The following is a 16,577-nucleotide window of genomic DNA, read 5'->3' on the forward strand; positions in this document are numbered from 1 at the left end:
TGCTGAATTTACTTAGGGACAGAGGTCAGAAATCTGGCTAATTTCTTTCAGGTTTAATGCCAGGAGTGGATTTAATGAGATCCTAACAGAATGCCACCAGCTACCTAAAGCTTTAACTTCTGCGGCCAACTTGTTTCTATGTTGCAACCTGCTCTCAGAATATACCTAGATTTGGGACAGAGGGAAAAGTATGAAAGACTAAAGTATTTATTAAAGAGAAATGTTTTAATTTGGTGCCAAAAATAAACCAGTACTGATGTCATGCAGGCCTACATTCCAAAACCAAGATATCAAAGTAGAGAATACCTTCTTCTCAAGCTTTCACATAGAAACTTATATTTCTACTGGTGGGTCACTGAGGGTGCCTGTTCCATCAGATCGTAACGGACAGACATATAATGTGTGGAAGAGGGACTCTTCCACACATTAAGATTTTGGATCATTTAGGGCAGGGGTCCTCAAACTAAGGCCCGGGGGCCAGATACGGCCCTCCAAGGTCATTTACCCAGCCCTTGCTCAGGGTCAACCTAAGTCTGAAACAACTTGAAAGCACACAACAACAACAATCCTATCTCATCAGCCAAAAGCAGGCCCACACTTCCCACTGAAATATTAATAAGTCTATATTTGTTCAAATTGTTCTTCATTTTAATAATTGTATTGTTTTTAAGTGGATTTTTTGCAAATATGCGTAGTGTGCATAGGAATTCATTTATGTTTTTTTCAAATTATAATCTGCCCCTCCAACAGTTTGAAGGACTGTGACCTGGCCCTCTGTTTAAAAGGTTTGAGGACCCCTGATTTAGGGCTTTAAATGTCATCATTAACTCCTAGAATTCAGGCCAGAGGTGTATTAGCTGCCAGTGCAGTTCCTCTAAAATCAGTATTGTGCTCTTCTGACTAAAGTGCATTTCAATAATCCAATTGGGAAGCAGTGGTCATATTATCTCTGTGCAGTAAAGGTCATAGCTGCCCTTAAACCAAGTCTATTTCTCCTCCTGTCTCAAAGATCCTGTCTTTTAGATGGTGCAAAAGCATCCAGGGCAGGTCACCTACCCAATCCCCAAATCTAAAAAACACTAATCAAGAGAGAAACTACCTTACCAGGATTCAAATGCTATTTTATTAACAACTGCCTATCCTGTTATAGGTACTGGTCTACAAATCGTACCTCACTGCCAAAGGTAAGAGAAGTGAAATTGATGCTATCCAACCCTAAATCTCCTACTGATCTCACCTAACATCAGCATATAAGTAAACAGGATGGGGGAAACAGAATGGAATCGTGTGAAAACCCAGAGTTTAGAGACTGTGGTGCTTTACACTCCCTGAAACTAGTTCTGTAGACACAGTGAGTCCACTTCTTACCCAGGAGAACTGTTTAAGGGCAATATTGTAATTAATAGTAACATAAATCTTCAAGAGCTCAAAAAACACCAACAGGGCAGGACTCATTGTATCTTGGAGTACAATGGGAATACTATCTAAATATCTGAAACTAGATTGAAATAGGACAATGCAATCTGTCCCTTAAAGAACATCAGCTGTCTAGTCATCATACACCCAAAGACACTGTCCAAAATACCTCAGTTATCAAAACCTGCTAACAGTGAAGCCTTTTTATGAAGACTTTGTCACCTGTCCTGACTACAATTTACTCTTCATCCTCTATCTAGCAATAAACAATGAAATAAAGACTATAAGGAATGAGATTCTGTTGTAGCTAACCCTACTGTAACTGGATTTGCCTGCTTACAACAGGGCAGGAATACAGCGGCTGCCCCCAGAATCCATTACTGAGCATGTGTGAATAGCAAATCAGAGAAAGGGGGAGAGCAGCTAGATTTGGCTCATTAAGTTACCTCCAACGTATTAAAAAGCATAGATTTGAATATTCGGCCACCAAACTGGAAATTATAAAAAAGTGGAAGAAGGCAAGAAAAAATCACCCTAGATGCATTCTAGAAGACATTTTCAAGAGGTTTCTAGACGGTTCATTTTTTTTACTTATCTACCTAACTTAGTAGTTTGAGTTCACATGTGTATACTCCCTAGTTTAAAAAAACATTAACTGTAATATACTGTACTTTTCCTGATTTAACTATCCCTGTTCTTTGCATGACATTTCTGCCTCTCATGCCAAATTTTATATTAAAATAGTGCCCACAGACATAGGTACTTGTTAACTATGGTGGAATCTATATTAATGATAGGACTCTCAATACCTTTGGATCAAAGGAGGTGCTGTTCAGCAGTGGATACGGTGTGGATTCTTTCAATGATAGGCATTTCCTTTTGATAGGACAAAGCACTGACCACTATCTGAACACGCCCAACCAATTCACCTTTACTTTGCTTTATCGGCCAGGATGGAAAAAGATCATGCTTGAATATGGTGGAATAAAATGATTCAAACATACATGTTCATATCATCATGCTGCAGCAACTGAAACTCAAAAGATACCTCACCAGATGGAACAAAGGAACTCTGTAATAACTACATCAGCTACTTAATGACTGTAAGTCACCTTCTCCTGTGAATTTCTTCTAGGAGACAGTCAAGGGCTCCATTCTTGGTCTCTTTAAAAATTAATCCCAACAGGAGCCTAATGCTTAGTGTCTTTGGATGTTTACATTTAACCATATAATATAAAATGACCAGCATGTTCAAAGGAAAAACAGAACACAAAATTTTCCAATGCAATCATTTTTCTTACATTTCAGCATCTACTGCTTATGTGTCTGCCAGCATCCCACACGTTACTATCAAGAGCAGCTCTAATCGCCAAAAAATCATGCCCTGCAACTTAAAAGTAGGTCTTTGACAAGCATTTCAAACAAAAGAGTAAATCTACAAAAAAACCCCAACAAAAAACAAACAAACAAGAGCATCTCATCTGAATGGTTGTGATAAGGATCAGCAAACATAAAACTCCCCAAAGCCTGTTACAAGTTTATTTCAGTTTCTAAAGCTTCCATTTCCCTACTTTCCGTGTGCCACAGTCCAGTAATGTACTCTGTAACAAGATGAAGATCCCAGCAGTTTCTTTTTGTAATTGGTATATGAAAAACCAATCAGAGAATCTGAAATGAACTGGAGATTTGCTTATTATTTCCATCATGTTGTGTGTGCTGCTTCCTTTTTCCTTGTCCCAAAATTTGGTAATTTCCCAGTCCTGCTTCAGTGTAAGACTGATGAAGTTGTTTGTGCTATCAAATCCCCACAAATCTCCTAGTACCCTCTCCCAGGCGGAAATGAATGTATATTATTAATTTTTCACTGGGAATCATAGGACTGCTATACTAGTTTTGTTTACATAAAGATTTGCTGACAGGGTCTGTAAAGAACTAGATATCTGTCATTTTATGGGTGCTGCAGAGAAGAAATCCAGACACCTTTGAGTTATGTCCTCTTGCATCAGTTCTAGAGGCATTTTTAAAATGAAGAAAACATGCTAAGATCCTAACAGCAAAGAAGAAACTTAACAGGGAGATAAAAGATAGATTATAAATTAAACTGTGAGATCCTAAAAAATTCTGGTAGGAGAAATCAGTGCATTAAACAGAAGGACAAGGTCTTGCGGTTCCTACCCATGAAACTATGACAGAAGGGAATCCAAAAGATCATGCTTCTCTACACACCAAAGAATTCAAAGTGAGAATTACCACTATCTGTCACCCCTTTTTCATCTGAATCTCTGATTCAGATGGAAAGGAGGAAGTTGCCAAGAACCTGTAGCTCCTTATGTTGGTCTCTCTGAGTCCAAGAAGCCAGGGGCTGAGGGACTTACTCCCCAGGAGAAAGTTGCAGATGTCAAGGATGCATTACTATCATTCACTGAGAGACAAAGATAGATTGCATTGTTCCCAGCAATTGTTAAATAGAAGACACTGACCTAATTAGGGACTCTAGAAGCCAGGGGCTGAGAGACTTACTCCCCAGGAAAAAGTTGCAGATGTCAAGGATGCATTACTATCATTTACTGAGAGACAAAGATAGATTGCATTGTTCCCAGCAATTGTTAAACAGAAGACACTGACCTAATTAGGGACTCTATATCTTAAAACAGCTGACCTTAAATATCCCAGCCATTTCCTGACAGCTTTGTTGTTTCCATCCTTCATGGAGACCAGCAGTAGGCAAGTCTCCATATCCATAGATTCAACATCCACAGATTCTACCATCCATGGTTTGCTTTATTTATTTAAAAAAACCCAAAAAGCAAAGCTTTGATTTTGACGATACTATTTTATTGTGCCATTATACATCATGGGACTTCTGCATCCATAGATGTTGGTATCCAGGAACCAAATCCCAGCAGATACCAAGGACCTACCACACTGTTTTCCTGACTTTGGACTGGCCGTAATTTCCAAATCTGTTTTACTTTTTACTGCCTTTGTGAATGTGGACTACTGATATTCTCAACTATTCCTGGACCAACAGTATTGCTTCTCCATTCTGATTAATACCATAACTATTCCAGATGGAATTAATTCTTTGACAGCTCTCAAACTCCAACAATCTGAAATGACCCAGCACTGCAGTACCAGAACCATGGCCCGAATGGATACATCCTGCTCAAGAACATTTTGTCACATCATTAACTAAATGCTAGGAATTTTCAAATGCCTTTGATAAAAAGGAGACTGACAGGTTTTCCGCACACTACCCATATGACTACACAATCGATCTAGTCCTTGGAACTCCATTACATTAGGTTCCATCTAATACCTATCAGAGCCAAAATTTGCCATTCTATGGGACTTCCTGGGAGGAGGGAGGAACATGTGCTGAGGATATATCTGACCTTTGAGATCTCCAGTTGAGGCTCTCGTCTTTTCTGTGATGATACAATGTGGACAGCATTGACTATACATCTATTTCAGAGACCTCAACCAAGTCACCATACAAAATTGGTACCTGCCTTTGATTTCAGATACTGTCAGAGTGGCCGAATTATGCTAAGGTTTGCATGAAAATGAGACCTCATAGAAACCTATAATCTTGTCCAGATCTTGATCTGGCGATGAATGAAAGACAGTATTCCAGAACATAGTCATTTCCTTTGGGTTATGCAATGCCTCTGCCATTTTCCAACAGTAGCAACATCCAGACCTTGGACAATCTGTGTTGATGAAACCAATGCTTCTAACATGGCCATAGGGAGAGAGGTTTGAATATACAATCATTTCCTTTTTCCTCATAAACGAATGAAAAATACAATTTTGTCAGTTTGTACTGTTAAGGTATTAAGAGGCTGCCACTGAAACATTCCTCCATGCATTGCAGTTTCAAACATGCACCTGTAATAGGAGCTTCAACTTCTATCATAGTCTTCTCTCTTCTTAAAATTGCAGCACCTTCATTGATGATTTTAAGTGCAATCTCTTCATCTACCCGACCTTCTTTTATTAGGTGGTTCTTCAAAATATCAACCCGAGGTTTTCCAGCTGTATCAAACACTTCTTCTGATGTTAAACGATGTGTTGGTGGAAAAGGAACAGCTGAAAATGACAGAATGTAAGTATCAGTTACAAAGATTATCTGAAAAACTATTCTCAGCATAATTTTAATGATGATGATGATGATGATGATAAATTTATTTCTTACATGCCTCTCTCCTTGGCTTGAGGGGGTCACCGCACAGTCAAAAATACACGAACATTGCAAAACATTTATGAACACACATATTAAAACGCAGTTCTATAAAAGATACACATTAAAACGTATTTCTATAAAATACATATTAAATCCACTGGACAGAGATTAACACATAGGACACGAGTTTAAAATCCATGCTTAAAACTGGCTGGGCTGGCAACATATGAACTTTTAAGGGACATGGTAAATTTGGATATACAAACGAGGTAGATGGATTAAGGCATGCTTTACAACTCTCCGACACTAAAAGTTTGAGAACCCCTGATCTAGAATACTTACATGAAATTATGATGCACCTTTTCTAATTTATTATAACTTCAAATTTTCAAATTTATCAACTTTGCAGATATAACGTTTTATCCAAATATAAATCTAAAGATGTAGACATTTGACTGTAATATTAAGGTATTGATGACATACAGACATCAGTCAATGATGGAGCCAAAGAAAAAGACCGGTACAGTGCACTAGGACTGCGCACTGATACTGCTCGGGACCACTGATGTGGCATTTCAGAAAATGATTCACTTCTGCTTGGACCAGTTCAAAGCCGGCCCATTCAATTTGGCCTTGAATCTGAATTGGGATTTGAAAACCTAAAGGTTAATTCAAAACAGTCTTTGTTAGAAATTGTTTACATTTGCAGACACGTCCCAAAAAAGGAAGAAGTTATGACTGCCAAAATGCAGATAAATTTGGATATTTTTTTTAAAAAAAAGCTTTCTGCTACATGCCTTTAGATGTTTATGTTACAGAAAAAAGAAACATCAATAACTTATATCTTGGAACTTGATGAAATCTGCAAAAATGGTTGCTCATTCTGAGGGAAATTTGTCAAGAATGAGATGAAATGGTGGATGGATTGATAACATCTTCTGGAAATCTACAATATGTACATACCCTGTATTTACAGAACAGGAGGAGAACTTGTGCCCCTCCTGTGTAGTTAAGTCAAATTTCCACCAGCCACAACCAGATACACACCTTTTAGAGATGCATCGTTTCACAATATAGTAATTCAGTTTCACCAGGAGTGATGGGGAATCAGCTTTTTCGATCTGATTAGACATAGTATGCAGCACCTATATGATCCCTCGACCTCAGTGTACATACACAGATACGATGGAAGGGGAATATATAGTGCACCATTGTAACTGGAAGGAAAAATGATTCCACCATAACATTAGGAAGAACTTCTTGATGGTAAGAGCTGTCTGAAAGTAGAGTATGCTGCCTTGGAGTGTGATGGAGTCTCTTTCTTTGGTGGTTTTAAAGCAGAGGTTGGGTGACCATCTATCGGGGGTGCTTTATGTGTTCCTGCATGACTGGGGATTACACTGAATGGTCCTTGTGATCTCTTTCAACTATGATTCTACATTTACTGCATCAAAATGCATGCAAGTTGGTATTGTTTATTTCAGATAGACTGAGGAGGTTTCTTATTATGTTTGGACAACCCACTGCAGCCAACACTCTAACATGTCATGACACACAGTTGGGAAAGCTCTGAGATAGGGCAAAACTGAGGCTTGAGAGAGAATTAATCAACACCTGCAGGGAAGCAGATTCTCCAATCGAAGTATAAAGCTCTGTTTCAGCAAAAAGACAGGTTTATTTGAAGTTCCCTGAAGAATCATTGTATGCAAAAGGACAGGCATCATAGGGTACACTCTAACATAAATCCCTCAAAGTTCCACTAAGATTTTTATAGTGTTTTATGTACCAAGGAAACTCCAATTAGTTCAAAACATGGCAGCCAGATTGGTTACAGGAGCATCTAGGAGCATATCACATCCATATTAAAGTCACTCTACTGATTGCTAACCTGCTCCCCAAAGGACATACCAAACATGGATAAGGAAGCACTCACTACATTTGAACATTCCCTTTAACTTTGCCTACCTCAGCTGTAATTATTTTGGTTATATATATTTCCACCTCCTCAGAGTGTGTGGGTTTGATCATCTGCCTACCTACCAACTAGTGGTTGTTTGATTCAGCATGAAAAACTCTCCATGTACCAACCTGCACAGTGTCTTAAAAACACTGTGAAACAAGAGTTGAAAGAGACAACGGATGCACAGTCCAACCCCCTGCCATGCAGGAACACACAAAGCACTCTCAACAGATGACCACCCAGCCTCTGTTTCAAAACTTCCAAAGGAGACTCCACCACATTACAAGACAGCGTATTTCATTGTCAAACAGCTCATCAGAATATTGTTACTAATGTTTTGGTGGAATCTCTTTTCCTGTAGTTTGGACACATTCCTCCATGTCCAAGTTTTTGCAGAACCAGATAACAAGCCTTCTTCATCTTAAATATAACATCTTTGAAATATATAAACATTACTATCTTAACCTTCTCTTCAACTAGTTTCCAGGCAAAGTACAGTGTTGATTTTGACCTTTAAAGTCCTACATGGTTTGGATACAGGTCACCTACAGCATCTGTTTCTCTCATATAATCCACCTTTTAGGACACTCTTATTTCAACCAGCCAGAACCCAAAGGGGAACTGTCACCCAGAGGACCTTTTTATAGGCTGCTCCAAGACTGTGGAACAACTTTCTGATAGAGCTAAATGCGCTGTCCAAATCTAAGACGCATGTAAAGACTTATTTTTCCTGGTAGGCCTATTCAGCCAATGTTGAATTGTGAACTGGAATTTGGATTCTATTGGTGCTATATTTTGATCTTTGTAGCATATGTTTTGGTGTATGTCTTTTACAGTGTTTTGATATACAGGCAGTTCCCAAGTTACAGACAAGATATTATCCGTAGGTTTGTTTTAAAGTAGATTTTTTGTGTTAGTTGGAACAGGTACACTTTTAAGTGTAACTCACTCTCTATATATACATTTGGGATAGCATAATGAAAGGTCTTGCTGTCTGTGCCCCTATTTGAAAGACTTCGTCTCACTTTCTGTCCCTGTGATAATTTTGAAAAAAAAATGGCTTTTTGTGGAAATAAGGATTGGTGAGAAAGCTTCAGTGAAGGCACTTTTCCCCTATGACAACTCTTCCAGGAGTGAATTTCCCTTTCTAGGGGTAGATTTCTCTCACTTCCTACTGTGAATACTGGTGGGATTTGGTGGTGCTTGACCTTCGAATATGGAAGTTGTAGTTCACCCACATCCAGAGAGCACTGAACCCAGCCGACGACAAATGTTGATCAAATTTGGCATACCGACCCCAACATAGCCTACTGTCAATACTGGCGGGGTTTGGCGGTGCTTGACCTTCGAATATGGGAGTTATAGTTCACCCGCATCCAGAAAGCACTCAACCCTCCCGATGACGGACCAGGAACAAACTTGGCATACAGACCCCACACTGGCCTCAGGTGAGGTTTGGGGATGGATCATGGACAATGAGATCTGTGGTACTTTTCACCCTCTTCCACAGACCACTGTGATTCCCACAAAATAACGAATATGAGGTGAGGTTTGGGGATGGACCATGGACAATGAGATCTGTGGTACTTTTCACCCTCTTCCACAGACCACTGTGATTCCCACAAAATAACGAACCTGGAACAAACTTGGTACACAGACCCAGCGTGGTCAGCTTTGAACACTGACGGGGTTTGGGGTGATTGATGAACGATTCTTGGGAATCATAGTTCATCCATACCCTTATGCATTTTCTAATGGGAACATTCATAAAAAACAAAAGGAAAGGCTAACTTTTTGTAATAAATAATAACAGTAATAATTTTATTTCTTATTCGCATCTCCTCATGGTTTGAGGCGGGTTACAAAACAATTACAATACATAAACACAGCAAAAACACTGCAAATACACACACTAAAACCTAGCTCCATAAAAGTTATATACCAAAACATAGCTCTATGAAATACTTATTAAAACAGATAAAACAGAGATTAAATAAAACACATGCATTAAAATTCATGTTTGTGTTTAAAGACTGTCTGGGTAGGCCTGCCAGAAGAGACAGGTCTTCACTTGGGTCTTAAATTCCGACAGCTGATTTAGTTGTCAGAGCTCTACTGGCAGGTCATTCCATAGCCTTGGGGCGGCTGATGAAAAGATCTTCTGGGTGGTTCTGGCTGGTTGAAGTAGACGCCCCCCCCCCCCCCCCCCGAAGACCAAAGTGTGTGGGGCAAGATTGTATGGAAGAAGCCAACCCTTTAGGTAACCAGGACCCAAACCATGTAATTGGCAGCCAGTGGAGTGACTTGAGGATAGGTGTGATATGTAAGCTAGTTGTTCCTGTAAGCCATGCATGGGCAAACTTGGGCCCTCCAGGTGTTTTGGACTTTAACTACCCACAATTCCGGTATAAAGCCTGGAACGGTTCTGGCCCAGCTTACTTGTCTGAACATATCTCCTGCTTTGAACCATCGTGAAGTCCAAGATCGACGGAAGAGGCCCTGCTCTCTGTCCCACCATCCTCGCAAGTGCGACTGGTGAAGATGAGGGCCTTCACAGTGGTGACCCCTTGTCTGCGGAACTCTTTACCCAGTGACATTAGACTGGCCCCTCCCTCTTGTCCTTTAGAATGAAACTCAAAACCTGGTTATGGGACTGAGTGTTTGAATAGTAGGGGCTGCAATTTAGAATGAGACCCAATTTGTGTGAATGACAATGGACTGACCTAGACTATGATATCAAACCTGCATGATTTAAACAACGTTTTAGTAATGTTAAGGCATTAACACAGTGGTTGTCAACCTGTGGGTCCCCAGATGTTTTGGCCTTCAATTCTCAGAAATCTTAACAGCTGGTAAACTGGCTAGGATTTCTGGGAGTTGTAGGCCAAAACACCTGGGGACCCACAGGTTGAGAACCACTGCATTGCTGTAATTGCTTTTATCATTTATTACCGTTGGCATTGAATGAATGCCTGTTGTGAAGCCGCCCTGAGTCCCCTTCCAGGGGTGAGAAGGATGGGATACAAATATGTGAAATAAATAAATAAATAAAATAGGCTGTTAAGAATTGTGGGAGTTGTGGATCAGTGGACAAATAAAATAAGAGAGATAAAGGACATGGACAAATTGACACTTTTATTAAAGAAAAATTCAGGAAATCCAAACAAACAAACTGGTCACAAGTGGAGAACTACGAAGAAATGAGAAAACGAAAGAACTGTTAAAAGAACTTTTATAAGAATGGACACAATTGTGGTCAATGTTAAAAGCATTTTTTACATTTTTTAATTATTTATATCAAATATAGAAGATTACTGACTGTATAAGTTTAAAAAACGCTAAGGTTTAGATGGAAGTTACCACATTTTATTTATATATTTTTTTGTATGTGTATATATCTATATAAATAAAAATGTAATATTTGTTTGTGGGATTAACAGAACTAAAAAACCACTGGGGGAATTGACACCAAATTTGGACACAACACACCTAACAACCCAGTGTATGTCCTTTACTCAAAAAATTGATTTTGTCAGTTGGGAATTGTAGTTGCTGGGATTTATAGTTCACCTACAATCAAAGAGCATTCTGAACTCCACCAACGATGGAATTGAACCAAACTTGGCACACAGGACTCCCATGACCAACAGAAAATACTGGAAGGATTTGTTGGGCAGTGTCCTTTAATTTTGGAGTTGTAGTTCACCTACATCCAGAGATCAATGTGGACTCAAACAATGATGGATCTGGACCAAACTCTACACGAATACTCAATATGCCGAAATGTGAACACTGGTGGAGTTGGGGAAAATAGAATCTTGACATTTGGGAGTTGTAGTTGCTGGGGTTTATAGTTCACCTACAATCACAGAGCATTCTGAACCCCACAAAGGACAGAATTGGGCCAAACCTCCCACATAGAACCCCCATGTGGCCCAGTATGTGTATATGTGTTTTGTGTGTGTGTGTATATATATATATGTGTGTGTGTATTTGTGTATATATGTGTGTTTGTATGTGTATTTTATATATATAGGTGTATATACATATATATGTGGTGTATATATGTGTGTGTGTATTTGTGTGTTTATATGTGTACATGCATACTGTGTATATGTGTGTGCTTGTCTATATGCGTTTGTGTTTATATGTATATATGTGTGATGTATATGTGTGTATGTATATGTATGTGTGTATATGTGTACATTTGTGTGTGTTTGTGCATATATATGTGTGTGTGTATGAATGTGTCCATGTGTAAATGTATATGAGTGTATGTGTATGTATATATGGTGTATTTTTTGTGTTTTTAAGTCTGTTCTACTGGGGTTTTGTGTGTGTGTGTGTGTTTAGGGGTGATGGACACTCTTTGGACTGTTAGGCATAGTGTGTCCAAATTTGGTGACAATTCGTCCAGTGGTTTTTGAGTTATGCCAATCCCACAAATGAACATTACATTTTTATTTATATAGATATATATACTTTTTTTCAGACACACATATATTCTCTTTCTTTTTTCTCCCTTCCTACTTTCTTCTTACAGTATTGTTCCCCCACTTTACTTGCATAAACATAATTTCTCACCCCTCTCCTTATTCCCTTATTATCTAAAATTTAAAAAAAATACTCAGTTCTTGTGGGTTTTTTCGGGCTATATGGCCATGTAGCCCGAAAAAACCCACAAGAACTGAGTGATTCCAGCCATGAAAGCCTTCGACAATACATTAAAAAAAATACTTGGGGAAAAAAGAATTCTGGGTGTTGAAGTCCAAAACACTTGGAGGGCCCAAGTTTGCCCAGGCCTGCTGTAACCAATCTGGTTATAATATAAATAGCGTTACAAATTACCTAAGTGATATTATGTAGCATCAAAAAACAAACAATGCCTTTTTTCAAATAACCCAAGCTAGTGTTTAATCTAAATTACTTGGAGGGAAAAAAAGGCCTCCCTAAGCGTTGCGTGAGGGGCCTTTGCGAGGCTGGGTTGCACTGCCTGCTCTTGCTGAGGCGCCCTAGAAGAAGCTCTCCTTGGCCAGGCCAGGATTCTGTGCCACCGAGGAAGGCGCTCTCCTCAGGCCCAGCCCTGAGGGCACAGGAGATGATGCTCACGCACCGCGCGAGGGTTTCCCTCCCTCCCTCCCTCCTTCCCCGGAGGCGGGCCTGGCGGGGCCGAGACTCACCCTTGACGGCGCGCTCTCCGGCCCCGGGCAGCGCCCCCAGCAGCAGCGCCCGCGCCCCTTCCTGGGCGGACATCATGCTCCTCGGCCTGGGCCTCCCGTTCCGCCTCCGCGAGAGGAGGCGCAGGAGGAGGAGGAGCAGGAGGAGGAGCTCCCGCCTACAGCAACATGGCCGCCGAGCAGGAGCGCGAGGCACCGGCATGCACCGCGCTCGCCCCGCCCACTCCCTTCGCGCGAGCAGCCCCTTCGCGCCCATTTTTGAGGGAACATTATTTAGTTCAGTCAGGCGAAGGCAGTCTGAAGAAGCAAGGAGGGAGGGCGGCCTCTGCGGCCTGGCCTTGCAGAGCGCCCCAGAAAGGCCCTTCGGAAACTGCTTGGGCTCCGAATGTGAGGACCGGTATGACCCCCCTTCGTTCACACTTCAAAGCCTGACGGCCATGCAAAGCCCCGGATGAAATTAAAAAGAGGCAACTGCCGGGGCCTAGAGGTGCAGAATTCATCTCCCAGGCCCTGTGACAGATGACCTGTATCATGCCCTGAATCTGAATTCCTATATTACATTACTATATTTTAAAGTTAAGATCCTGTTTAATTGCTCTGTTTCCATGCTATTTACGACGCTACTATACATTTCTATCCACCTATTTAATCACCCTATCCTTTTAGAGGGGACGTGGTTTTAAAAAGGGAATTTTCAGAGATGCTCCCAATGCCCATATGTCATGATTTACTGCCATATTGGCCTATTTCTGCAGTAGGCCTATGTTCACAGAAAATGCTGATTGAGAAATCAGCACTCCAAATAAGAAGTTGCTATTCAAGGATAACAGTATATCTGGACAAAACCAGCTAGCTGATGGCTAGTTAGAATCCCCAGGTTTCACAGTCGCTCTGAAGCCATGTGCGCAAAATGCTTTCTACTCAGCCAATATTGCGTCCGCAAGGAACTGTCCGGCAGAGCTGTTCCGAGTAGTCAGAGGGTTGTTGAATCCCACCTCGAGTGGGTCCCCTGACGACTTGGCAGCGCACTGTGAAGCATTTGCTCAGTACTTTGTGGACAAAGTCGCTTTGATCCGCGTGAGCTTTGACACCACATTAATTGCAGTCTCTGAGGATGTAACTCAAGCATCTGCTTGTCCAGTTTTGTTGGATTCGTTTCAATCTGTTCAACTCGATGAGGTCATCAGGGTTCTGGGAGAGGCGAGACCTACCACATGCATCCTAGACCCCTGCCCTTCCTGGCTGGTAAAAGAAGCCAGAGGGGGTTTGGCAGAGTGGGTAAAGGTGGTGGTTAATGCCTCCCTTCGGGAAGGCAAGATTCCAGCCAGCTTAAAACAAGCTGTCATCAAACCGCTGTTGAAAAAACCATCACTGGACCCCACTCAATTCGTCAACTTTCGGCCAGTCTCCAATCTCCCCTACTTGGGCAAAGTCCTGGAACGTGTGGTGGCCTCGCAACTCCAGGAATTCCTGGTGGACACGGACTATCTAGATCTGTCACAGTCTGGCTTTAGGCCGGGACATGGTACTGAGACAGCCTTGGTCGCCTTAGTTGATGATCTGCGCCGGGAACTGGACAGGGGGAGTGTGTCCCTGCTGGTTCTGCTGGACCTCTCTTCGGCCTTCGATACCGTCAACCACGATATCATTCTGGGACGCCTCGCGGGAATGGGTCTTGGGGGTACTGCCTTGCAGTGGCTCCGGTCCTTTCTCGAGGGTCGCTCCCAGAAGATGTCACTAGGGGACTCCTGCTCGACTCCTCGGCCATTGCACTGTGGAGTCCCGCAGGGCTCAATACTGTCCCCTATGTTGTTTAACATATACATGAAGCCATTGGGAGAGATCATCCGGAGTTTTGGGGTACGATGTCCAACTCTATCACTCTTTTCCACCTGCCACTAAGGAGGCTGTTCAGGTCATGAACCGGTGCTTGGCCGCTGTCTCGGACTGGATGAGGGACAACAGATTGAAACTAAATCCAGACAAGACAGAGGTACTCCTGGTCAGTCGTAAGACCGAACAGGGTACGGGGTTACAGCCTGTGCTGGACGGGGTCACACTCCCCCTGAAAGCTCAGGTACGCAGCCTGGGAGTTCTCCTGGATTCATCCCTGAGCCTGGAACCCCAGGTTTCAGCGGTGGTCAGGGGAGCATTTGCACAATTAAAACTTGTGTGCCAGCTGCGTCCGTACCTTGGGAGGGCTGACTTGGCCACGGTAGTACACGCTTTGGTTACATCCCGCTTAGACTACTGCAACGCTCTCTACTGCCTTTGAAGACTGCAACGCTCTCTACTGCCTTTGAAGACTGCCCGGAAGCTTCAGCAAGTCCAACACGCGGCAGCCAGATTACTAACGGGGGCTGGGTACAGGGAGCACACCACTCCGCTGTTACGCCAGCTCCACTGGCTGCTAATTAGCTTTCGAGCACAATTCAAAGTGCTGGTGTTGACCTATAAAGCCCAAAACGACTCCGGCCCTGTTTACCTCTCCGAACGTATTCTCCCCTACGAACCATCAAGATTATTAAGATCATCTGGAGAGGCGCTGCTCTCAGTCCCACCGGCCTCGCAAGCGCGCCTGGTGGGGACGAGGGACAGGGCCTTCTCGGTGGTGGCCCCGCAACTCTGGAACTCTCTCCCTCTGGAGGCCAGAACCGCCCCATCCATCCTAACATTTAGGAAACGGGTGAAGACGTGGCTGTGGAGTCAGGCCTTCGATGAATGAGACAACACCATAGGACCCTGGATGGAAGTTGAAGTAGATCCATCTTAATAGGACGACTGACCACTGTAGTTTTATATATAGTGTTTTTAAAGTTGTTTTTGTAATTGTGATATATGATATTTTAATGAGTGTATATGTTTTTATGGCTGGAAACCGGGCTGAGTCCCTCAATGAGGTTGAGAAGCTCGGTATAGAAAACTGTGAAATAAATAAATAAATAAATAAATAAATAAATTAGTTGCCCTTACAAGAGAAGCCTCCCACAAGGATGATAAAAACATCAAATCATCCAGGCGTCCCCCTGGTCAACGTCTTTGCAGACGGCCAATTCTTTCACACCATAGAATCATAGAATCAAAGAGTTGGAAGAGACCTCATGGGCCATCCAGTCCAACCCCCTGCCAAGAAGCAGGAATACTGCACTCAAATCACCCCTGACAGATGGCCATCCAGCCTCTGTTTAAAAGCTTCCAAAGAAGGAGCCTCCACTACACTCCGGGGCAGAGAGTTCCACTGCTGAACGGCTCTCACAGTCAGGAAGTTCTTCCTCATGTTCAGATGTAATCTCCTCTCTTGTAGTTTGAAGCCATTGTTTCACGTCCTAGTCTCCAGGGAAGCAGAAAACAAGCTTGCTCCCTCCTCCCTGTGGCTTCCTCTTACATATTTATACATGGCTATCATATCTCCTCTCAGCCTTCTCTTCTTCAGGCTAAACATGCCCAGCTCCTTAAGCCGCTCGTCATAGGGCTTGTTCTCCAGACCCTTAATCATTTTAGTCGCCCTCCTCTGGACACATTCCAGCATGTCAATATCTCTCTTGAATTGTGGTGCCCAGAATTGGACACAATATTCCAGGTGTGGTCTAACCAAAGCGGAATAGAGGGGTAGCATTACTTCCCTAGATCTAGACACTATGCTCCTATTGATGCAGGCCAAAATCCCATTGGCTTTTTTTTCCGCCACATCACATTGTTGGCTCATGTTTAATTTGTTGTCCACGAGGACTCCAAGATCTTTTTCACTCGTACTGTTCTCAAGCCAGGCATCCCTCACCAGAAGCGACTTGCAGTTTCTCAAGTCGCTCCTGACACGACAAAAAAAAACAACAACCTG

At 42.2% G+C, this 16,577-nt stretch overlaps 1 protein-coding gene across 11 annotated transcripts in view; it reads right to left on the reverse strand.

Moving 5' to 3' along the window:
- The window catches only part of PPP3CB (protein phosphatase 3 catalytic subunit beta), a 45,912-nt gene extending 33,009 nt beyond the window's left edge, over nucleotides 1–12,903 (reverse strand). For 5 of the 11 annotated variants that reach the window (XM_060769199.2, XM_060769197.2, XM_060769198.2 and 2 more), the window contains exons 1-2: nucleotides 12,743–12,902; nucleotides 5,308–5,508 (exon numbers count right to left, since the gene is read on the reverse strand). In XM_060769199.2, coding sequence (XP_060625182.2) covers nucleotides 5,308–5,508; nucleotides 12,743–12,818 — 277 coding nt within the window. In that variant the 5' untranslated portion in view covers nucleotides 12,819–12,902. Of the gene's footprint in view, nucleotides 1–2,225; nucleotides 2,447–5,307; nucleotides 5,509–12,742 lie in introns of those variants that run through there. The other 6 variants (XM_060769200.2, XM_060769201.2, XM_060769205.2 and 3 more) reach the window with 4 other exon arrangements.
- Nucleotides 12,904–16,577: the final 3,674 nt, after the last annotated feature.

The sequence above is a fragment of the Anolis sagrei genome, chromosome 3 (assembly GCF_037176765.1).
Source record: "Anolis sagrei isolate rAnoSag1 chromosome 3, rAnoSag1.mat, whole genome shotgun sequence".
In the NCBI taxonomy this organism is placed as follows: Eukaryota; Metazoa; Chordata; class Lepidosauria; order Squamata; family Dactyloidae; genus Anolis; species Anolis sagrei.